Source organism: Triticum urartu, chromosome 6A (genome assembly GCF_056163025.1).
Source record: "Triticum urartu cultivar PI428250 chromosome 6A, HENAU_Tu73, whole genome shotgun sequence".
NCBI classification, from domain to species: Eukaryota; Viridiplantae; Streptophyta; class Magnoliopsida; order Poales; family Poaceae; genus Triticum; species Triticum urartu.
In genome coordinates this window covers 596,970,097-596,994,612 of record NC_141878.1, presented here as the reverse complement: position 1 = coordinate 596,994,612, position 24,516 = coordinate 596,970,097, and the positions used below count along the sequence as shown (strand labels likewise).

Here is a 24,516-nt window from a genome sequence, read left to right as displayed (position 1 = left end):
GATGATCAGTAGTGGTGCCTAGTTGGGGTTCGATTCAGGGCCTTGTCGCATGTTGGGTTCTTTTCTATTTTGGCGCCGTAGTCGGACCATGAGTGTTTGAATGATGGATGTTATTTATGTACTTTGATGTGACGTGGCGAGTGTAAGCCAACTATGTATCTCCCCTTTATTACTTATTATATGGGATGTTTGTGATGATTGCCTAACTTGCGACATTGCTTTCAATGCGGTTATGTCTCTAAGTCGTGCCTCGACACGTGGGAGCTATAGCCGCATCGAGGGCATTACAAAGAACTTGCACAACGGGTCATATTACCTCATTGACGTTCGAGAGCATAAAGACTCATGTAAGTCGGAGGAGGAGACCCGCCGGCCGTGGAACATCGCTCATCTCCGGCCCTACTATACTTGAGCCACCGGCTCTCATGATGTACATACTTTATCAATGTATATAAATAATAAGGTAGGGCCTTTGTCCTCATCAACAAATCGTGAGTCCATTATGTTAAAAAAATTGTGCAGATGATCAACGGAGGGACGGGTCATATTTGAATCTTCTTCTCTTTGATTCGTCTTATGATCGTATTCGAATCTAGCCATTAAAATTATGGTCACTTGGGGGCTTCCTATTCAAACATAGGTCATATTCGAACCAAAGAGAAGATAGCTGTCGAAACCCTTTTGATCGGCACACTGCCAAACTCATCAGAGGGCTTCCTGATCGTATCCGAATCATAGCTTAACCTTTTTTGGGTCCGACTTGGATCGTATTCGAATCAGGGTCATTAAAAACCTCTCAAGGTCATTTGGGGGCTTCCTACTCAAACATAGGTCGTATTCGAACGAAAGAGAGCATAGCTGTCGGTACCCACTTGATCGGCGCAACGCCAAAGCCACTGGGGGCTATATGATCGTATTCGAATCTTAGCTCAACCCCTTTGGAGCGGTTCACTAATAGTATTCGAATCAGGAAGCCTTTAAAGGTTCATCTTTTGTTTAAAGTTTGTTTTCATAAGTATTACTTGTCATATTCAATCCAAGAGTTTCTTATCGAAGTATGCAATCGGTTTACAGTTGACCCGTTTCGGTTTACATCTAACCCGATTTGGTTCATAGTTAACCCGGGACTGTTCCAAGCAGCTGCAGGAGCAATACTAAGGTATGTCATGTTTATGACCCAGCTTGTGGTAAGCCGCCGAGGTATTTGTACCATTTTTTCACTGTATGCAGGCAAGTTAAAAAGCCTTCTTCGAAACATCCAGAGCAGAGATGATAAAACAAAGCATAATATATATATTAGATGGCGACTTAGCAAAATTGCCATCAGACCACAAAAGAGTTAAATGCATCTATCCTATTACATGACTCTTCAAGTCAAATAATTTAACATTGTTTTCTAGCACGGATATAAGCCACCGGCTGGATCAGTCGGTAGGGTGGCATGCCGCCGCCGGGTCATCCCTCTCCACTTCGGCGTCTGGTTCCTTCTCCTGGAAGGTTGATGACGACCAGTCAATGCCACTCAAAGCTTGAAATGTGGCCTCATCATCAATTAACCCAACCGGGTTAACTTCAGGGGCAAAGGTATGCTTACTCGTCGGAGGGATCAAACTACGCTCTTCATAACGAGGAGTTGGAATGCGCTGGTTATTGGCGTCGTAACCCGGCTGGTACTTGGTAAGATCAGTATCGTTGCCTAGCACCATGGCCATAGGGCGCACCTCCTTCACACAGGCTACAAAGTCTGACTGCTCAAAGGCCGTACCATCTTCCTTTAAGCTGGGATAACCCTTAGCAATATCGGCCGGGTCTAGCTCTGGTAACCACGCTTTGGCCCGGCTCAAGGCAGTCACTGCTCCGGCTCTGGCAGACGCTCTTCTCAGCTCATTCACCCGTTCCAGTAGCACAGCAAGCCGCTTCAACACGTCTGCTAAGTGTGTGGGGACTTGATTGGAGAGAGACACGGCGGCCAAGGCACGCTGCGAGCCGGCATACAATTGTTCCGTCAGGGTGTAAACCGCCTTGAGCTTAATCAGCATGCTCTGATTTAATTTGGAGCTTCTTGGGCTTGCATTATAAGTTCAGGTTAGTTGACAATAATAATAATGTTTATCAGGAAAATTTATACAGCCTAGTGTTTACACGACGGCTTACCGAAGATCGCGGCGACCATCTGTGAGATGTGGTGTTTTAAGCCGGTAAGTTCAGTTGTCGTCTCTGCAAGAGCCGTTTCAGCTGCTTCGGCCCGTGTGGTTAAGGCGGCCTTCTCGTCTGCCCAAGTTTTCTTTTCCGCAGCAAAGCCCTTTATTAACTTTTCTTGTTCAGCGATGCTAAACTCGAATTTAGAGTTGGCTTTCTAGGTTTCTAGTTCTTGTGCTTCTATGCGGCTTTTCAGGTCAGCAATCTCCGACTCAAGATGACATGTGATGGCCTGTACAAAAACCGGGTCAAAATTCGGGTCATTATAAGGTATGAATTAGGTCCCAAGTACTTTACAAGCAAAGATACTTAGCACTTGGGGGCTAATGTATGCTAAAGAAATTTATTATTTATGGTGGCAGTTTATCATTCTAAGTCCCAAGTACTTTGCAAAGCAAAGCAGCTTGGCACTTGGGGGCTAATGCATATTGTTGTTTAAAGTTTTTAGGTCTTTTTTGTAAACCAGATGAAGAGCCGGCTTAATCACATTGATTAACCCGCCACTTGGGGACTAAGCAGTAACCGGAGTCCTTATCATTATTTTTTAACTATGTGGCTAACCTTACCAAAATGTTTCTGAAAGTCTACAGCATATTGATCATAAGCAATAGACTTGGGGGCTAGTATGGTAAGAGAGAATGAATATGAACAAGATTAGTACCTCAGATTTTTGACAGATATGCTTCACAATGTCAATTTCGGCGTCCCGGCTGCTCTGTATTTGGTTCATTAAGCCGGAGAAAGCTTCATTAATGCTTAGCTGAGTGTAATCAGTAACACTCAGCTTGGCCTTTTGGCGTTCCAGCAGCTCTCCTTTGGCTGAACACTTGGCCAGTACAGTTGGCCTCCCCGGCTCAACGTAGCTAGTCTTGATGATCTCCACATCGACATCTGGAGCAGTTGTGCTTGCCGGGTTTGGAGTGTCCGGGTCTCTGGAGCTGGTGGTGGTTGGCTGGGCCGGCGGGTCAGCGGTTGGTGTTGGTGAAGCTGGAGTTTGTTGGGGCTGCGATTCAGGAGCGGAGGACTCAAGTATGGATACCTCAGCCTCCGGCTCAGTCCTATCCGGTTCTTCGGCCGGAGGGTTCTTCGTGGCCCTCTTGCTGAGTTTGGCTTGTCCGCTTCAAGTGAAATAAATACAAGATTAAGGGCCTATTCTGAAACTCTCCCAACTCCCTCAACTCCACAGATTCAGCTTCTGAATCCAACTTCTCACTTCACCTAGCGATTGCAAACCGTTCGGAAGCGTTCTCAGCTTCTCGCAACATTGCAGCCCAGCTAGGAGGGCTGTGGCCTGATAGGCATAGACTAGGCTGGCTGGATGCAGCCAATTAGGAAGGGGTACCTGTTCGAGCAAGAGATTCACATAACGATTCGCTCGGTTCTGTTTCTTTTCGAGGGGGAGGAGCGAAGCGGTATACTTGGCGGTGGCAGCTCGCTGTAATTTGAGCGAACTCCACGCTTCACGATTCGGTGGAGCTGGGCTGGCCTTGCTTCTCATTTTTGCACTATGGGATCGCTCAGCTTCTCGTTTCCAGCTTCTCAGGCTAAATCCGTTCGGGACAAATTCATCTGAGAAGTTTTTGAAGCGTGGAGCTGGAGGACATCAGAACAGGCCCTAAGTAAGCTATTGGTACCCCGGAGCAGTCTTGAAGGCCGGAAGGCTCGATTGCATTGACTCGCCAGAGGAAGGGGAAGTTTCCTGGTAATTGGAGTCGGAAGAGTTGAGCGGTTGACGAATGAGACCCGCCAGAGGGTAAGATAAACATAAATCGGAGGAAACCTCGGTCCGGCGCTTCCTTGTTGCATCCGGAAAACCGAAGGAGATCTCTGCATCTTTGCTCGTCCGGGTCTGCCTCCGGCTTTCGTACATCTGTTGCTTCAAAAGAAATTGAGGATCGAGGTAAGCTAAAGGATGTGAGAGTCTTACTTTCCGGGTTACACTTCGGATTTTCTGTCTTGGCAAGGTCTCAGAGTCAGAAGAAGCAATAGTTACCTCTTCAGCTGTGCCTTGGCTGTTCCCCGTGTCCTCCTGCTGACAGTCAGTGTCAATAAGATAGTTAAAAAACGAGCCAAGGGAGTCAAGGGCTACCTCCGACTCAGAAGAATCATCCAGTTGAAACATGTCTGAGGTGCTGGTCTTGTTTCCTTTTTTCCGGGCGGCATTTTTTCGGACGGTCTTCTTGGTTTTCCTGGCCTGCTTAGCGGCCTCATGATCATACTTAGCCTTCCAAAAGGCGTCAGTAGCCTGTGAATGGCAATGACAGATTTTGAGTAAACGACAAAGATTATCAAAGGTAAAAGTAAAGAAATTTAAGAAAGGCGGCTTACAGCAGCGGCCGGGTTAGTTTTGCAAAACGGAGCTAAGCCGACGGTGCCGCAGTCTGCTAAGCTCTCGTTCAGAAGGGACTTGGTGATCTCATCCACCATATCATCAGGTAAATCATCAGAGCTATGGCGCAGAGGATCATCCTTATCACCAGTGTAGTCACACATCAACTTGGGACGGTGGCTCAGAGGAATAACCTGCCAGGATACCCACATCCGGGCCAGATCTACACCAGTCAGGCCGTTCCCCAAAAGAGCTCTGATCTTCTTCAGAGTCGGAACGTGTTTCTGACGTTTAGCAGTGGATAACTTGTCTGGCAAAGGATGGTTGGACTCAAGACGGAGAGCACGAAAGCCGGGTAGAGGATGCTCATCAGCCGGAGAGGTGTCTTGATAGTAGAACCACGTCTGATTCCAATCCTTGGGGTGGCTTGGCGGTTCAGGATAGGGGAAAAGGCAATCCCTGCGCCGTTGAATTGAGATACCACCAAGTTCCAGGCTGGGCCCATTGGCGCGCTCATTCTGGCGGTTTAAATAAAACAGTTCTCGGAAGAGTAGCAAGTTGGGATCCTCTCCCAAGTAAACCTCGCAAAATACTTGGAAATTGCAGATATTTGACACAGAATTGGGCCCAATATCTTGAGGTCAGAGGTCGAAGAAGTGTAACACATCTCTGAAGAACTTTGAGCCGGGCGGTGCAGAGCCCCGGGTCATGTGATCACTAAAAACTACAACCTCTCCCTCCTTAGGTTGAGGTTTCTCTTCGGATGGGTCAGGAGCACGATAAGACATCAAATCCTTCTTCGGCAAATAGCCATGCTTAACAAAATTGTCAAGAATGGTGTCCGTAACGATGGACCGAACCCAGTTGCAAGTGATAGAAGCTTTGGCTGCTTTGGGCGGCATGATGATAGCCTATGACAGAAAATGAATTCCGGTTTAAATTTAAGCCGGGACAAGACGTAAGATGCATATTCGAAATGGCGGCTTAAAGAGGGCTAATTGCATACAGGCAATCATGGCGGATTAATTAAGCCGCCGTAAGCGGTGAAGGTTATTAAAAACTGCCGCGAGCGGTCAGGGATATCTATTCAAGATTTACAGGTTAAAATCTGGTAGCATGAGCCGCCGTAGCAAAGTGGATCTAACAAATTTTGTCTAAGTGTTGCATAAACAGGTTTTGTAAGTTGCAGCTAGAATTTTGGATCAAACGGTGGCCCGGAAAGGAAAACATTTGAGACCTAAAAACGAAGAACAGAGGAGCTTGCCAGTTCTAAACAAGTTTTATACAAGTCAGTTGGATCTATAAGCATGTAAAATGGATGCGAAACTATAAGTACGAGGATTTTGTGCTCTCCGTGGATCAAAAGAGGCTACGGTGAAGGAACGGAGAGGGGTTCGTGACGAACGGAAAGAACACCGACGAACTCGACGAAACCCTAATGCGGATCTAAGAGGAGAGAAAGTAGGGACTTACAGCGTCGAGGTTCTTGCGAAGAGTCGCCGCTGTATCTCTGGACAAGCTCAGGTTGATGCAGCGGTCGGGGTCGAGGAAGACAAGGAGCGCGGCGGCGGCAGTGGAGCTCGGGCGACAGAGGGGGCGAGAGGAAGAAGACGAGGAGAAGAAGAATGAGACCTGGTCTTGCCTATTTATAAGGAAGGAGTTAAAGAGAGCGCAAGAAACGAGGAGGTTACAAAATGATTATCCAACTAGCCGGACGCCCCGATTTCTGGAATGGTCATTAAAGATAAGGATCTGTTGAGATACAGCAAAGCGGGACATTAATTAAACAAGATGACCTCACGGCGGGTTATCATGGATCCAGAAACGGATGTCATGGCGGGTTATAATTTTCTTTGTGCAGATAAGGCGGAAGATTTTCTGAAGCATTGATGATTGACATGAACCGGTTCAAATCAATCTGGGGCCTAATGTTGGGGATATAACTATTGGTGTAACCCGCCCAGGAGGGGCCGGGTTACACCGGACGAGTCATTACAGGAAGCCCAGGTTACATTCTAAAGATGGTGGTTCAAATAAGGGCCCAAAGCCCAATGGCGACTTAAGGCCCATAGTGATAACCCGCCGTGAAGGCATGACTTGTATTGTAAGGAAAGATTAACTAGACACCGAGCCGGATACTGTTTATGAGCCGGCCGGGACTCTGTGAGCCGCCTGGTGTTGACTCGAGTATATAAGGGGGGCAGCCCAGCGGCGGCTTAGGGCAAGTATCATCAATTCGAGGGCTAGGTTAAGCGGATTCGCTCCCTGGTCATCGAAACCTCAAATAAACACCCCCAACTGGACTAGGCTTTTACCTTCATCGTAAGGGGACGAACCAGTATAAACCCCCGTGTCCTTTGTCCCGATTAACCCCTTCTTGCTTCCTAGATGCGATGGCCCTGCGACTAAGTCCTTCTGCTAGGACATCTGTCGTGACAAATCCACGACAGAACCAGTATCAAATACCCCGGTGCTCTTATGAGTACTAGTAAGGTACACATCAATAACATGTATATGAAATATATCTGTGTTGACATTGCCAGTCTTCTTATCTGCCAGTTACTTTAGGGAAGTTCCACTCCCAGTGATATTTCCCCTTGCAATGGGAGCACTAAGTCCCGGGTTTGGGTTTAACCTTGGGTTTCTTCGCGGGAGCAGCAACTGTTTTGCCGTTCTTCTTGAAGTTCCCTTTCTTTCCCTTGCCCTTCATGAAACTAGTGGTCTTATTAACCATCAACACTTGATGCTCCCTTTTTGATTTCCATATCCGCGGCCTGAAGCATTGCGAATAGCTTAGGGATCGTCTCTATCCTTTGCTTGTTTATAGTTCATCACAAAGATCTAGTATTTTAGCGATAGTGACTAGAGAATTCTATCAATCACCACTTTATTCGGAAGTCTAACTCCCACTTACTTCAAGTGATTGAAGTACACAAACGTTCTGAGTACATGCTCACTAACGGAGCCGTTCTCCTCCATCTTGCAGCTATAGAACTTGTCGAAGGTGTCATACCTCTCAACCCGGGTGTGAGCTTGAAAAATCTACTTTTCAGCTCTTGGAACATCTCATATGCTCCATGGTGCTCAAAACATCTTTTGAGCCTCGGTTCTAAGCCGTAAAGCATGGCGCAGTGAACTATCGAGTAGTTATCTTTTCTTGTCTGCCAGATGTTCATAACATCTTCAGACAAAGCCATAGGGTTTGCTCACCGAGCGGTGCATCAAAGACATAAGCCTTCTGTGCAGCAGTGAGGACAATCCTCAGAATACGGACCCAGTCCGCATAGTTGCTTTCATCAACTTTCAACTTAACTTTCTCCAGGAATAAATTTTAAAACGGGGGAGCTGCTGCGTGGTCTATCGATCTACAACATAAACTTGCTAAGACACTATTGACTATGTTCATGATAATTGAAGTTCAATTAATCAAATTACTTAAGAACTCCCACTTAGATTAACACCCTCAGGTTGTCTAAGTGTAACATGATCCACATCAAACTAATCCACGTCCGATCATCACGTGAGGTGGATCAGTCATCAATGGTGAACATCTTTCATGTTGATCATATCTACTATATGACTCATGTTCGACCTTTCGGTCTCTTGTGTTCCAGGGCCATGTCTGTACATGCTAGGCTCGTCAAGTTTAACCCAAGTATTCTGCGTGTGTAAAACTGGCTTACACCCGTTGTATGCGAACGAAAGAATCTATCACACTCGATCATCACGTGGTGCTTCGAAGCGTCAAACCTTCGCAATGGTGCATACTAGGGGAGAACACTTATCTTGAAATTTAGTGAAGGGATCATCTTATAATGCTACCGTCGTCCTAAGCAAAATAAGATGCATAAAAGAATTAACATCACATGCAATTCAATATGTGACATGATATGGCCATCATCATCTTGTGCCTTTGATCATCATCTCCAAAGCACCGTCATGATCTCCATCGTCACCGGCTTGACACCTTGATCTCCATCACAGCGTCGTGGTGGTCTCGCCGACTATTGCTACTACTACTATTGCTAACTCATAGCGATAAAGTAAAGCAATTACATGGTGCTTGCATTGCATCCAATAAAGAGACAACCATAAGGCTCCTGCCAGTTGTCGATAATTTACAAAACATGATCATCTCATACAACAATGTATATCGCATCATGTCTTGACCATATCACATCACAAGCATACCCTGCAAAAACAAGTTAGACGTCCTCTACTTTGTTGTTGCAAGTTTTACGTGGCTGCTACGGGTTTGCATGAACCGTTCTTACCTACGCAAAACCACAACGTGGTATAGTGATTGCTTTTTGATCTTCTAAAAGAACCCTCTTCATTGAATCCGATTCAACTAAAGTGAGAGAGACAGTCACCCGCCAGTCACCTTTATGCAACGGGTGCACACAGCGGTGAAACCAGTCTCGCATAAGCGTACGCGTAATGTCGGTCCGGGCCGCTTCATCTCACAATACCGCCGAATCAAGAAACAACTAGTAATGGCAAGCAATATGTATACACCACGCCCACAACTCTTTTGTGTTCTACTCGTGCAAATCACATCTACGCATAGGCCTGGCTCTAATGCCACTGTTGGGGAACGGAGCATGCAATTTCAAAATTTTCCTACGCTCACGCAAGATCTATCCATGGAGATGCATCGCTACGAGAGGGGGAGTGTGTCTACATACCCTTGTAGATTGTCAGCGGAAGCATCTCACGACGCGGTTGATGTATTCGAACTTTCTTCGAGATCCACCGATCGAGTACCGAACGTACGGCACCTCCGAATACTACACACGTACAGCCCAGTGACGTTCCTCGCCTTCTTGATCCAGCAAGACATCGAGGTGGTAGATGATCTCCGTCAGCACGACGGTGTGGCGACGGTGATGGTGAAGTAATCTCAACAGGGCTTCGCCTAAGCTCTCCGAAAATATGACCGAGGGTGTAAACGGTGGAGGGGGGCGCCGCACATGGCTTGGAACAATTGATGTGTGCTATTGGGGCACCCCCCCTCCGTATATAAAGGAGGGAGGGGGAGGAGGCAGCCAAGAGCTGCGCCTTGGGGGGTGGCCGAATTCTAGTGGGATTCCCCCGCCCCCAAGTGGCGACGCCCCTCCCCACCAATCCTACTCCCACTAGGAGTAGGGAAGGAAGGAGAGGGGGAGAAGGAAAGGGGGGCGCCCCCCCAAACCCTAGCCCAATTCGGATCCCCTTCAAGGGGGTGCGCACCAGCCCCTTGTGGGTTGGTGTTCCTCCCCTACATGGCCCATGTAGCTCCCCGAGGGGTTCCGGTAACCCCTCCGGTACTCCGATAAATATCCGGAACCATTCCGATGTCCGAATACTATCATCCAGTATATCATTCTTTACCTCTCAACCATTTCGAGACTCCTCGTCATGTCCGTGATTTCATCTGGGACTCCGAACAACATTCGGTCACCAAATCACATAACTCATATAATACTAAATCATCATCGAACCTTAAGTGTGCGGACCCTACGGGTTCGGGAATGATGTAGACATGACCGAGACGACTCTCCGGTCAATAACCAACAACGAAACCTGGATGCCCATATTGGTTCCTACATATTCCATGAAGATCTTTATCGGTTGAACCTCATATGATAACATATGTTGTCCCCTTTGTTCGGCGGTATGTTACTTGCCCGAGATTCGATCGTCAGTATCTCAATACCTAGTTCAATCTTGTTACCGGCAAGTCTCTTTACTCATTCCGTAATACGTCGTCTTGTAACTAACTCTTTAGTCACGGTGCTTGCAAGGCTTCTATGATGTTGTATTACCGAGAGGGCCCAGAGATACCTTTCCGATAGACGGAATGACAAATCCCAATCTTGATCCATGCCAACTCAACAAACACTTTCAGAGATACCTGTAGTGCACCTTTATAATCACCCAGTTACGTTGTGACGTTTGATACACCCAAAGTATTCCTATGGTATCCGGGAGTTGCATGATCTCATGGTCAGAGGAACATGTATTTGACATAGTGAAAGCAGTAGCAATAAACTGAACGATCATATGCTATGCTAACGGTTGGGTCATGTCCATCACATCATTCTCCTAATGATGTGATCCAATTATCAAATGACAACTCATGTCTATGGTTAGGAAACCTTAACTTTCTTTGATCAACGAGCTAGTCTAGTAGAGGCATACTAGGGACAAAGTATTCATTTATCTATTCACACATGTATTTAGTTTCCGGTCAATACAATTATAGCATGAATAATAAACCATTATCATGAACGGAGAAATATGATAATAAACACTTTATTAATTGCCTCTAGGGCATATTTCCAACATCTGGCGGGTTATCAACATTGTCAGTGGGGGCACTTATGTCCTGGCCTGGTGGCGAGTCATTCTGCCCAGGAGCTTCATGAGTCGCCTCAGTTTGGTCCTTGGCGCTATCTCCATGGGGCTCAGTCCGTTCTGAGGATGTGGCAGACCCACCAGTTTTCCTCTTCTTTCCCTGGCTCTACAAGTTTACAAAGATTAACATCAGTGTTAACATATCGTCAACATGGATGAGGTACATAGTTTGCTTACGCATAAACTTACCCTTCCTTGATAATCATTGGGGCTAGCAGACCCCCTGATGAGTCATCAGATGACTGGGTGGACTCCTGATAATCCGAATCAGACGGGTTAAGAGGCTGCTTAAATAAGCCGGCCCGAGGATGAGAAGGAGTTGGACTGAGAAGCACCTCATGGGATCGCTTGTGAGGATTTGGGGCAGCGTCTGAGTCGCCCATGGCTGCGCCAGAGTCGCCACCTTCCACCTGATGAGAAGAGCTGGTGTGTTGTGTCTTCATAGAAAATTTGGGGTCCAAGTAAGCTAGCGGATGGGAGAAAGGGACCTTCCTCACGGTTCTCATTGTTCTCTTACGAACATAAGTATCTGAGTCGGAGGAGATAGAGGTTACCTCAACGTCTTCATCCCGGCTCTCTTCTGCGTCCTCCTGAAGAAAGTTTAAGCAATCACTAGTAGAAGATAGGGCTTTGGTTCGGACCAGCCCAGCCCATTAGTCCCCGTTCAGTCATGAACCGAGACCCATGGGGGGCGTACGTCCCGGTTCATGCGCCCAGGGGGCCGGCCGGGGCCTCGTGGGCATTGGTCCCGGTTCGTCTGGACCCATTTGTCCCGGTTCCTGGCACGAACCGGGACCAATGGGCCTCGCTCCTGGCCCACATCCATTGGTCCCAGTTCATGGCTTGAACCGGGACAAAAGGGGGGCCTTTAGTCCCGGTTCTACGCACGAGCCGGGACCAATGAGGTGGCTATATATACCCCATCGCCGGCGAGCAGAGCACTCCACACTGCTCTGTTTTTTCTGGCCGGCGAGGGGAGAGCTTTGTGGTGCTCTAGCTCACCTCCTATGCACATGAGGTGTTTAATGAAGTGCCCGAGCCACACTAGTTAATCTTTCTCCTCTCGAAGCTCGACCTTCAAGCTCCATTTTCCTCAAGATTTGTCTAGGTTTAGCGGTCCGTCACGTCCCGTCCCCGTCTTCACCTCCATCGATCGCCCGCGCCGATCTCGTCGCCGGCATAACCGTGGTGAGCCTCTTGTTCTTATCTTCTTTCTAAAAGAAAAAAATTCTTACTTGTATGATTTACATAGATACTTGTATAATTTTCTTACTTTTAATATTGTTTGTTATTATATAGTGCGATGGTTTTGGTATCCGCCCCCGTCGGCCCTCGTCCTGTCTATGATTCGGATGTGGTATATATTATATTTTATAACTATTTGGTTCATTTGTTGTTTATGACAATTATGCCAACCAACGTGACATGGATTTTTTTTATCTAGGAGGTATGTGAACCGGAAATTCCAACCGACCCTATTGTCGAGAGGTTAAATTTAGTTGAACAAGAAAACAATTACTTGAAGGAAAAATTAAAAAAAATAGAGGAGGAGAAGACGATATTGGAGTTGCATGTTGCGGATGTCGTCGATGATCACAAGATCAAGATGGATGCAATGCGCTTCAAGATTAGAAAGTATAGAAAATATGTCATTCATATTGAGGCTTGGTATCATTATGCCGTTGGATCAATTGTTACCTTAGTTGCGATTATGATCGCATTTGTTGTTGCATTGAAATGTTTTACATAGTTTCAATAATGTATGGTTTAATTAGATGCTCTGGAGAGCTATATGTTGTTCAATGAGAACTATGTATGTACTTTGGTTTTAATGTGATGATGAACTTTTATTAATTTGGTCACTTATCTATTCATGATGTTTTGTAATGGTTTTTGACACACTTAATTATATATAATGCACGCAGATGAACCGGCAATGGATGTATGGTGACAGACGCACCTCCGAGTACATTAAGGGTGTGCATAATTTTCGCGAAGTGGCTGAGGCAAACAAGCAGAATGGTTTTATGTGTTGTCCATGCCCTATATGTGGGAATATGAAGTCTTACTCTGACTGGAAAATCCTTCAAACCCACCTGCTTTATAAGGGTTTCATGCCACACTATAATGTTTGGACCAGGCACAGAGAAATAGGGGTTATGATGGAAGACGGCGAAGAAGAAGAGGACGATGACAACTATGTGCCCCCTGAATACGATGATGCTGCAACGGGGGAAGCTGAAGATCAAGAGGAACCAGACGATGTGCCCGATGATGATCTCCGCCGGGTCATTGTTGATGCAAGGAGACAGTGCGAAAGTGAAAAGGAGAAGCTGAAATTCGATCGCATGTTAGAGGATCGCCAAAAAGGGTTGTACCCCAATTGCGAAGATGGCAACACAAAGCTCGGTACCGTACTGGAATTGCTGCAGTGGAAGGCAGAGAATGCTGTGCCTGACAAAGGATTTGAGAAGCTACTGAAAATATTGAAGAAGAAGCTTCCAAAGGATAACGAATTGCCCGACAGTACGTACGCAGCAAAGAAGGTCATATGCCCTCTAGGATTGGAGGTGCAGAAGATACATGCATGCCCTAATGACTGCATCATGTACCGCGGTGCGTATGAGGATTCGAATGCATGCCCGGTATGCGGTGCATTGCGGTATAAGATCAGACGAGATGACCCTGGTGATGTTGACGGCGAGCCCCCCAGGAAGAGGGTTCCTGCCAAGGTGATGTGGTATGCTCCTATAATACCACGGTTGAAACGTCTGTTCAGAAACAAAGAGCATGCCAAGTTGATGCGATGGCACAGAGAGGACCGTAAGAAAGACGGGAAGTTGAGAGCACCCGCTGACGGGTCGCAGTGGAGAAAAATCGAGAGAAAGTACCGGACTGAGTTTGCAGGTGACCCAAGGAACGTATGGTTTGGTTTAAGCGCGGATGGCATTAATCCTTTCGGGGAGCAGAGTAGCAATCACAGCACCTGGCCCGTGACTCTATGTATCTATAACCTTCCTCCTTGGTTGTGCATGAAGTGGAAGTTCATTATGATGCCAGTACTCATCCAAGGCCCTAAGCAACCCGGCAACGACATTGATGTGTACATAAGGCCATTAGTTGAAGAACTTTTATAGCTGTGGAATGGAAACGGTGTACGTGTGTGGGATGAGCACAGACAGGAGGAATTTGACCTGCATGCGTTGCTGTTTGTAACCATCAATGATTGGCCTGCTCTCAGTAACCTTTCAGGACAGACAAACAAGGGATACCACGCATGCACGCACTGTTTAGCTGACACCGAAAGTATATACCTAGAAAAATGCAGGAAGAATGTGTACCTGGGGCATCATCGATTTCTTCCGACCAACCATCAATGTCGAAAGAAAGGCAAGCATTTCAAAGGCAAGGCAGATCACCGGAAGAAGCCCGCCATGCGTACCGGTGATCACGTACTTGCTATGGTCAATGATTTACAGGTAATCTTTGGAAAGGGTCCCGGCGGACTATCTGTTCCGAATGACGCTGAGGAACGCACTCCCATGTGGAAGAAGAAATCTATATTTTGGTACCTACCCTACTGGAAAGACCTAGAGGTCCGCTCTTAAATCGACGTGATGCACGTGACAAAGAACCTTTGCGTGAACCTGCTAGGCTTCTTGGGCGTGTATGGAAAGACAAAAAATACACTGGAAGCACGGGAGGACCTGCAACGTTGACACGAAAAAGACGGCATGCCTCCAAAGCAGTATGAAGGTCCTGCCAGCTACGCTCTTACCAAAGAAGAGAAGGAAATCTTCTTTGAATGCCTACTCAGTATGAAGGTCCCGTCTGGCTTCTCGTCGAATATAAAGGGAATAATAAATATGGCAGAGAAAAAGTTTCAGAACCTAAAGTCTCATGACTGCCATGTGATTATGACGCAACTGCTTCCGGTTGCATTGAGGGGGCTTCTACCGGAAAACGTTCGATTAGCCATTGTGAAGCTATGTGCATTCCTCAATGCAATCTCTCAGAAGGTGATCGATCCAGAAATCATACCAAGGCTAAGGAGTGATGTGGCGCAATGTCTTGTCAGTTTCGAGCTGGTGTTCCCACCATCCTTCTTCAATATCATGACGTACGTCCTAGTTCATCTAGTCGACGATATTGTCGTTCTGGGCCCCGTATTTCTACACAATATGTTCCCCTTTGAGAGGTTCATGGGAGTCCTAAAGAAATATGTCCGTAACCGTGCCAGGCCAGAAGGAAGCATCTCCATGGGCCATCAAACAGAGGATGTCATTGAGTTTTGTGTTGACTTCATTCCTGACCTTAAGAAGATTGATCTCCCTCAATCGCAGTATGAGGGGAGACTGACTGGAAAAGGCGCGCTAGGAGGGGACTCAATAATATGCAGGGACGGGCATTCTTGGTCTCAAGCACACTACACAGTTCTACAGAACTCTACCTTGGTGACCCCGTATGTCGATGAACACAAGAACATTCTGCGCTCCAAACACCTGGAGCAGTGTGACGACTGGATTACATGTGAACACATCAGGACTTTCGGCAGTTGGTTGGAAACACGTCTCAGAGGCGACAACACTGTTTCTGATGAGCTGTACTCGTTGTCCAGGGGACCATCTTCGACTATATTGACTTACAAAGGATACGAGATAAATGGGAATACATTTTACATGATTGCCCAAGATCAAAAGAGCACCAACCAAAACAGTGTTGTCCACTTTGATGCAGCAACCAAGAGGGGAAAGGACACATATTATGGTTACATAGTGGACATATGGGAACTTGACTACGGACATGATTTTAAGGTCCCTTTGTTTAAGTGCAAATGGGTCAATCTCTCAGGAGGAGGGGTACAGGTAGAGCCACATTACGGAATGACAACAGTGGATCTGAACAATCTTGGGTACACAGATGAACCATTCATCCTAGCCAATGATGTGGCGCGGGTTTTCTATGTGAAGGATATGTCTACCAAACCGAGAAAAAGAAAAGATAAGGAAGCGAATACATCATACGATGAGCCAAAGCGCCACATAGTTCTTTCAGGGAAAAGAGACATCATGGGAGTGGAGGGTAAGACAGACATGTCTGAAGATTATGAAAAGTTTCATGAAATTCCTCCCTTCAAAGTCAAGGCTGACCCAAGCGCCCTGTTAAGCGATGAAGAATATCCATGGTTACGGTGCAATAAGCAAAGGACAGAAGCAAAGAAAAATTGAAGACAGATGAAGTCAGATGAAGTCAGAAAGGGTTGAAAATTGATGATATGGCTTTGAATGGTTCATTTTGAGCACACAAAAAGTCTGGAGTTCAAATATGTTCAAAAAAATGAAATCCCTTTGTAACAGATGAGTTTTTGTCCGAAACCCTGATACTTCGAAAGAGATTGTCCATTTTGTACATGAAGTGCATCCAGTTTTTGCCGTAACCCTCTCAACTTTTTAGCACATGCTATGTGGGTGAAATGATGATATCATGCCAATTTTCAACCTCTTTAGAGTTCATGTGAAGTGCTTTTCAATTTCAGGGTCATTTAGCTCAAAAAAATCAGGAAATGCATGAAAAATAATAGATGAAGTCAGAAAGGGTTGAAAATTGATGATGTGGCTTTGAATGGTTCATTTTGAACACACAAAAAGTCTGGAGTTCAAATAAGTTCAAAAAAATGAAATCCCTTTGTAACAGATGAGTTTTTGTCCGAAACCCTGATACTTCGAAAGAGATTGTCCATTTTGTACACGAAGTGCATCCAATTTTTGCCGTAACCCTCTCAACTTTTTAGCACATGCTATGTGGGTGAAATGATGATATGATGCCAATTTTCAACCTCTTCAGAGTTCATGTGAAGTGCTTTTCAATTTCAGGGTCATTTAGCTCAAAAAAATCAGGAAATGCATGAAAAATAATAGATGAAGTTGGAAAGGGTTGAAAATTGATGATGTGGCTTTGAATGGTTCACTTTGAACACACACAAAGTCTGGAGTTCAAATAAGTTCAAAAAAATGAAATCCCTTTGTAACAGATGAGTTTTTGTCCGAAACCGTGATACTTCGAAAGAGATTGTCCATTTTGTACACGAAGTGCATCCAGTTTTTGCCGTAACCCTCTCAACTTTTTAGCACATGCTATGTGGGTGAAATGATGATATGATGCCAATTTTCAACCTCTTCAGAGTTCATGTGAAGTGCTTTTCAATTTCAGGGTCATTTAGCTCAAAAAATCAGTAAATGCATGAAAATAACAGATGAAGTCGGAAAGGGTTGAAAATTGATGATGTGGCTTTGAATGGTTCATTTTGAACACACAAAAAGTCTGGAGTTCAAATAAGTTCAAAAAATGAAATCCCTTTGTAACAGATGAGTTTTCGTCTGAAACCCTAATACTTCGAAAGAGATTGTCTATTTTGTACACGAAGTGCATCCAGTTTTTGCCGTAACCCTCTCAACTTTTAGGAAACTCTAATAGCAAAAATAATAAACTAAAAGAATGAACTAGAAAACTTTAATGAAACTCTAATAGAAAAAAGAATGAACTAGAAAACTTTAATGAAACTCTAATAGCAAAAGGAATCAACTAAAATTTATGCAACTAAAATTATTAAGGTATTTTCTGTTCAAAACATTAAAAACAAAAAGAATTTTCATGAAGAACTTTTTTTGTTAGAAACTTTAATAACAAAAGGAATTATCATAAAGATTTTTTTGTTAGAAACTAAAGTAACAAAAACTGTTTTTGAATATAATGATAAAACACAGTAATATTAAATAGCAGGAAAAAGAATCACTCCAAAATCTATTTTTACAGTAAAGTTAATCACAAACTAGTGATTCACACAAATTTCAAAGAATTCAAATTTAAACTATTCAAATTGGAAAACTAATGGCACTAAATGCAAGTTTATAATTTTTATTACCTAAAAGCAAAAGGAATCACTGAAAAACAGTTTATATTTTGTTGTAAGTAGAAACAAAATAAAATAAATAAAGCAGAAAAGAAAACAAAAAAACTAGAAAAAAATGCCACCTACTGGGCAACCACGGCCTGAATACGACTAGAAACCCATGCATGGGCCAGGATTCAGGCCCGCAGAGGCCCAGCAGGCCCATGGGCAAAGAGTAGCAGAGTAGGCCCGAAAGCCTGCAGTTGTGAGGAGCTCGAGAGGGTCGGCGCAGCAGCGCTTATAAACCACTCTCGAGCTCTCTCAACTAGTGAGGTGGGACTAAACATCCCACCGCACTGCGCCAGCGCCAGGCCTTTGGTCCTGGTTGGTAGAACCAACCGGAACAAAAGTGGTGCATTGGTCCCGGTCGGTGGAACAAACCGGGACCAACGCCACACCTTTGGTCCCGGTTCGTGGCACCAACCGGGACCAAAGGTCTCTGTTTCCCGCGTAGTGGGCTGCTGAAAAGAGACCTTTGGTCCCGCTGGTGCCACGAACCAGGACCAAAGGGGGGCATTAGTCCCGGTTGGTGCCACGAACCGGGACTAATGCTCTGTGTATATAAGCAGGACTTAGGAATTTTTCAGTTTTGATCGAACATTTGCCCCCCGACAACGCCGAGCTCATCGACGCCGCCAGGCTGCCCGTGCTCGTCGTCGCCGCCCCGAGGTCGCCGTCGCCGCCCGCTCCTCGTCGTCATCGCCCCGTGCCCCTGCCCTGCCCCGACGCCGACGCCGTGCGCCCCTGCCTCGACCTCGACGCCAACGCCGCCGTGCCCCTGCCCTGCCCCGACACCCCGCCACGCCCCTACCCTTCCGTCAACGCCGCCGCACCAGTGCCCGTCGGCCAGGCCGATACTCCCTGCTCTCTCCCACCCCTCTCCCCTGTCCTTCCTCCATGTATGTGATGATGGTGAAGTTGGTTCAGTGCAAAGTTTCAGCCATGTCCACAAGGTGTTTGATGAAATGCTAGGGCTTGCTAGGGAACTTTGTTTTATGTGAAACTTGGCAGGATGATGTCTCCTTGGATGTTAGTGAAGATGGTTAAGTTGGTTTGATAAAAGGAAAAACTTCTTAGTGCAAGTTTTATTAAAATTTAGTGCTGGACAGAAACTAAATGAATTTTTTTGGTGGACTTGCTAGATGAAATTGGGGCTGCCCTTCTGGACTTAAGGGTTTAGTTGGAAGGACTACAAGATGTAAAACATTCATAATTTTTTTAGCAAGGAAAAATTGGGTTGTAGTTCAATGCCAAGATTGGACCAAAATTGATGTATTTGTTCATAGCATTTTTTTGTTCATGTATGTATGGATGGATATGGATGTATATACAAAATGTTCATATATGATTTTTTTTGTTCATAGCATTTTTTCCATGTATGTATAATTTATGTATGTATGTTCATATATGCAAAGAATATGCAAAAGTTAGAATTTTTATGTTCATAGAATTTTTATGATTTTTTTGTTCATAGATTTTTTATGTATAGGAAAATTGTGCATGATCAAAGTCATTTATGTCAAAGTTTGCGATATACCCCCTCCCCGATAACATTTTTTTTATATGATGAATTTTTTTCATAGCCATATATATGTATGTGGCTATATGTATGTATGGATGTTCATATAATTTTTTTATATGTATGTGGCTATATGTATGTCGTTGTCGATATAGCCCCTCCCCGATAACTTCGACATGAGGGGGGTCGATATACATACCCCCTCCCTGATAACATTTTTTTTCTAAGTTACTAAGGTAAAATGTTCACCCCCCCCCTCTCGATACACCGGGCGACCAACTCTCGAGGCCACCCAAACCCTAGAAAAAAAGCGTAGTCGATCTCCTACCCCATCCCGCCCCTACCCGACAAACTCTCGAGGCCACCCAAACCGCTAGAAGATAACTCCGATAACTTCGACATGAGGGGGGACGTCGATCAACCCCCTCTCGCCCGAACAAGTCTATGTATTATTTTATATCGCGGTGGACATATATCAAAGTTTGATCATATGTCAAAGTTTGAATTTTGACATATATAGATTTATCAAGAATGCCCCCATTATGGATGTGCACAAGTTGATCCAATTTTTTTCTGATCTCATATATATATATATATATATATATATATATATATATATATATATATATATATATATATATTCTTCTATATGTCACGTTGTCTGTCAAAGTATTGAAGAAATCCATGGCTTCATCATTAGTCAGAAGTAACAGGCGTATGATGCTACGAAGCTCTTCAAAGTTGTTTTGGAACGGAGTTCCGGATAGAATAATTCGCCTATTGGTACGAATTTCAGCAAAGGCCTTCCAAATAGCGATATTCGGAAGGCTCTTGCTGAACTTTGTACCAAAAAGCGGTCATTAATGAGAGAGGCGGTCCGGCCCAAACCCTAGAAGCGTTGTCGAGGCCACCCCAAACCCTAGAAGCGTTGCCTAGGCCACCCCAAACCCTAGAAGAGTTGTCGAGGCCACCCCAAACTGTAGAAGCGTTGAGCTAGCTAGGTCTACGTTTGCACTAATATATCCATCTGTCATGTTTGTATATTAATTGCCATGTTGTAATATTTGCAGAAACTATGGAGCACCGAGACATCGAAGCAGAACAGTTCTTGGGGGACATAATCCTCGGCGGAGGTGATATCTTATTGTTTCTCAATGACACCGATGGTCTGGAAGGAGAGGGTGAAGCAGGCTCCGGTGATCGAACAATGGAGGTGGAAGGACATGATTATGATGGCTCCGGTGAGCGAACGGAGGAAGGAGATGTTGCAAAGTCCGGCGAGGTATATATATTAATTAAGCCTGTGCTAACTAGCTAATTGATGCATTAATTGTTTTGGTATGTACACATATTAACTCTCTTCTTTCTTCTTTTCTAGCCCTTCGGATCGAGCCAAACTTCGCTAACAAGACGAGGCCCGAAGAAAAGGTTGCGCCAGGATGAAAGGTTCACGATCACAGCAATCAAGGGCGATGGCCAACCGATTGAACCCAGCCGGACCAAGGAAGCATTCTCTGCTCAGTGCGGGGTTCTTGTTAGGGACATGATCCCGATCAGCATCCACCAACAGAATAAGCCTAAGAGCGAAGACCCTCAAGTGTATTTTGTCAAAGATAGACATAAAGATGATCTTTGGACCGCGCTGAAGGCAAATTTCACCCTACCGCCAGAGGAGGATCCGGATAAGCCAGTTATAGAGCCATTGGTCAAGGCTCATGCTCTTAAGAAGATGGCAGATCTATTCAGGAGGTGGAAGAATGAGTTGAAATCAACATTTGTCGACAAAGGGAAGACTCCAGAATTCACCGGTCGATTTGAGAAGATAAGAGATCACTGGCCCGCATTTGTGGCCCACAAGACATCAGAGAAGAGTAAGAAGATGTCAGCGACAAACAAGAAAGATGCTGCAAAGAAGGTGTATCACCATCGCACGGGGTCAGGTGGCTACCTCAAAGCTCGGCCGTTGTGGGACAAGGCTGAGAAGGACCTGCTTGATAAAGGGGTCGAACCAGAGACACTGAACTAGCCAGACCGTTCAAGGACTTGGTTCTTCGGGGTTGGGGGAACCTTGGACCCTGAAACAGGGAAGTGCCGTTGGACGAAGGAGCAACTTGAAATACCCTTCAAGAAGCTTCAGAAGTATATCGCCGCAGCGCAGGAAGGGACGATCGTTCCCGATAGAGAGAACGACGAGCTCACACAGCCCCTCGGGAATCCTGAGCACCCAGGACGAACACGAGGCACGGCAGGCTTCGTTGCCTGGAAGGTTGGGTTTCCCAGCGCAGGCGGTTACAAAACCCGGGAGAGGAGGAGGAAAGTGGAGCAGACCGAACTGCAGTCGCTGAATGCAAGGGTACGAGCACTAGAGGAACAAGCACTACTAGTTTAGAGCCAGCGACCTGCCGGAGCTACCCCAGAAGCTACCCCTCCATCTCAGCGGAGAAGCAGCGTGGCTTCCACCGAGGTCCTTCAGCAGCCTGACTTCACGGCTCCCAGCTACCCCGTGGATGCTATCACGGAGGCTCAAGATTGCCACCTTATGACGCAATGGCAGCACCTCAAAGTCAAGGCGGCTGTCGGCTCTGTTGCACCTCCTCAACCCGGCGCAACTTTTCACTGCCTTCCGATTCCACAAGACTATGCTATTGTGATGGTCGATGAAATAACGGAGGGATTTGAGGAGCTCCAGCTTGACCACCCTACCGGTGAAGGGGAGACTCAGCTGGGTCTTGCTCTGAAGACTCCATGTCTATGGCGGAAGGAGGTCATCAACCTTCCGAACTAGACGCCTCCGCCTCCTCCTCTGGCGAGTCAGGGCACTCCGCCTTCTCCTCTGGCGAGTGATCAGGGCACTCCGCCTCCTTCTCCGGCTGCTCCGGCGCGTGGCGGCACTCCGCCTCCTTCTCCAGCTGCTCCGGCGCGTGGCGGCACTCCGCCTCCTTCTCCGCCTGCGCCGGCGCGTCCGAGCAGCCCGCCTCCTCCTCCGCCTCGTCAGCAACAACGGAAGACAGCCGCCGCCGCTCCGGCTGCTCCAGCGCGTCGTAGCACTCCGCCTCCTTCTCCGCCTTGTAAGCAATGAAGGAAGACAGCCGTAGCCGCTCCGGCTGCTCCGGCGTCTAGTAGTACAGCCAGAGGCGGGAGGCAATACATATTCGGTCCATCTATCAAGCCTCTAGAGAAGTAACCATACGAGATGACCGAGGAGGAAAACACGCAGATCTGTCAAGCCCAAGTGAAAGACTTTTTTGCAAAGAAAAATCCACCTCCGGAGGAGAAGATAGATCCGGTGAAATTGAAGCGCACTTTGGAGAACCTGAAGCGACCACCACCGCCTCCGTTGGATGACAACCATGTCCGCGCTCTTAAAAAGGCAGTGGGAGGAGCGCGCCGGTCGGGAACTAATTCAACTGACAAAAGGTTAAAAGAACGAAGAAGTGGGAACAAAATTCCCCAGCTCGGAGAACAAGCGAACCAATCGTGCCCCCCGCTCAAGGTGTCTAGCGATATCGTCACAAATCTGCCGGGGATGCTGCCCGGTACCAATCCTGGTGATTACCTGCCCGACGATGCACATTTTGATACAATGGAGGTGGACGAACACAAATACGAGTACGGGAAGCCTCTCGTCAGACCTGGTGATCCTCCTCTAACAACGATGATGCGAAGATTCCATAAGTGGTACATGGACACCTGCAAGTCTGGGAAGGATATTTCGACGCTGAGAGTTAAAGAGGAGCACGACCTCGTTGGAATTGATCTATTGTCTGTTCCATTTGAGGAGTTCTTCCAGTTTTTCAATCAAAAGGACCTCGATAAAATAATCATCACTTGCTACTGTCTGTAAGTACTATACTTCTGTAATTAAGTCTCTATATATAGCTCAGCTCTTTCATTGCATGTATACATAATTATCCTCACTATATTATGCAGATTGAAGATCGTCGAATGTAGAAATGCACAAATCTATGATATTGGGTTCATTAACACAAATCTCATAGAAAAATGGACGGTTAAATATAATCCGAAAGAAACCGAGGCCAACTTGCTACAATCGTTGCTTAAAAATCAAAACAAAGATAAAATACTCTTTCCTTACAACTTCAAGTGAGTGTTACACTGTTACTGTCTTCTACATATTCGGTTTCCCTTATTACTCGAGGTTATAGTAATGTAATTGATGAGTTATGCATGCGTGCGCAGCTTCCACTTTATTCTCCTAAAGATTAAGCTTGAGCAGGGACTAGTAACCGTCTTAGACTCAAAACGAAAAGATGCCAAGGAGTATGTGGCCATGACTGAAATGCTCAAGAAGTAGGTTCAATTGATCATTATCGCACCATATCATCGGCAACTTTGTTCATTTCCTGATATCAAGTAATTATTTTCTTTGTCTCGCAGGGTTTGGAAAGTACTCACCGCAGAAGTTCCGGGACTGCCGGGGGATCTGCGATTTACACACCCGAAAGTAAGTACTACTAGCTAGTTCCGCGCATCTCCCATTGATTCTAACTAGTTTCATCAATACCATTTATAATGCTTGATTATCAGTTTGATTGACCTCTATTTCTCGTAAAGTGGTTGTGGCAGGAAGGCGGGAATATTTTTTGTGGATACTACGTTTGCGAGTACATCTACAACGCAACAACCTCTAAGCGGGGCTACTCTGAAAAACAATATGAAGTGCGTAAGCAATAATATTCACAATTTTATTTTATTACCATCATTTGTGTTGAGTTTCATTCATATATATGTATTGACCCCCTTCTTCAAATTAGATTTGGCAGATGCGGGATGAACTCCTACCACAAGATCGCATAAAAGCAATTCAAGAGGAATTGGCGGGATTCTTTCTTGACCACGTCATCAATCCAGCCGGAGAATACCATGTGAAACTTGACATCAGATGTTAGGGATTGTAAGAGATCTTATATTGTATATATGTAGCTAGTAGCATCGGATAGATATACGAAAACTTGTTGTTTGACCAATCTCTCGGAGAAGGAGGAGGTCGATCACTTCTCTCTGTATATGTTCATGACGATCTTGTGTACTTAATGGTTTCCTTCATTTGCTTACTAGCTAGCGTGTCGAGTCCTCTCTATACATATAGTACGTAGCGTC

The 24,516-nt window shown here is 45.7% G+C and overlaps 1 protein-coding gene across 1 annotated transcript; it reads right to left on the bottom strand.

Moving 5' to 3' along the window:
* Positions 1–2,356: 2,356 nt before the first annotated feature.
* Positions 2,357–7,507, bottom strand: LOC147966971 (uncharacterized). The gene is made up of 9 exons (XM_087530995.1): positions 7,443–7,507; positions 6,002–6,170; positions 4,528–5,046; positions 4,289–4,444; positions 4,193–4,228; positions 3,980–4,069; positions 3,834–3,898; positions 2,861–3,317; positions 2,357–2,431 (listed from the first exon to the last, which is right to left on the bottom strand). Exons 1-9 carry the CDS (start codon positions 7,505–7,507, stop codon positions 2,357–2,359), a joined length of 1,632 nt encoding a protein of 543 aa, XP_087387121.1.
* Positions 7,508–24,516: the final 17,009 nt, after the last annotated feature.

Coding starts and splice junctions, on each gene's coding strand:
- LOC147966971 (XM_087530995.1), bottom strand. CDS start 7,507: ATGGAGGAGAACGGCTCCGTTAGTGAGCATGTACTCAGAACGTTTGTG. Junction 5,047..6,001: donor TTCGCAAGAACCTCGACGCT/GTAAGTCCCTAC, acceptor TTAAACCGCCAG/AATGAGCGCGCCAATGGGCC. Junction 3,899..3,979: donor CAAGGAAGCGCCGGACCGAG/GTTTCCTCCGAT, acceptor TCCAATTACCAG/GAAACTTCCCCTTCCTCTGG.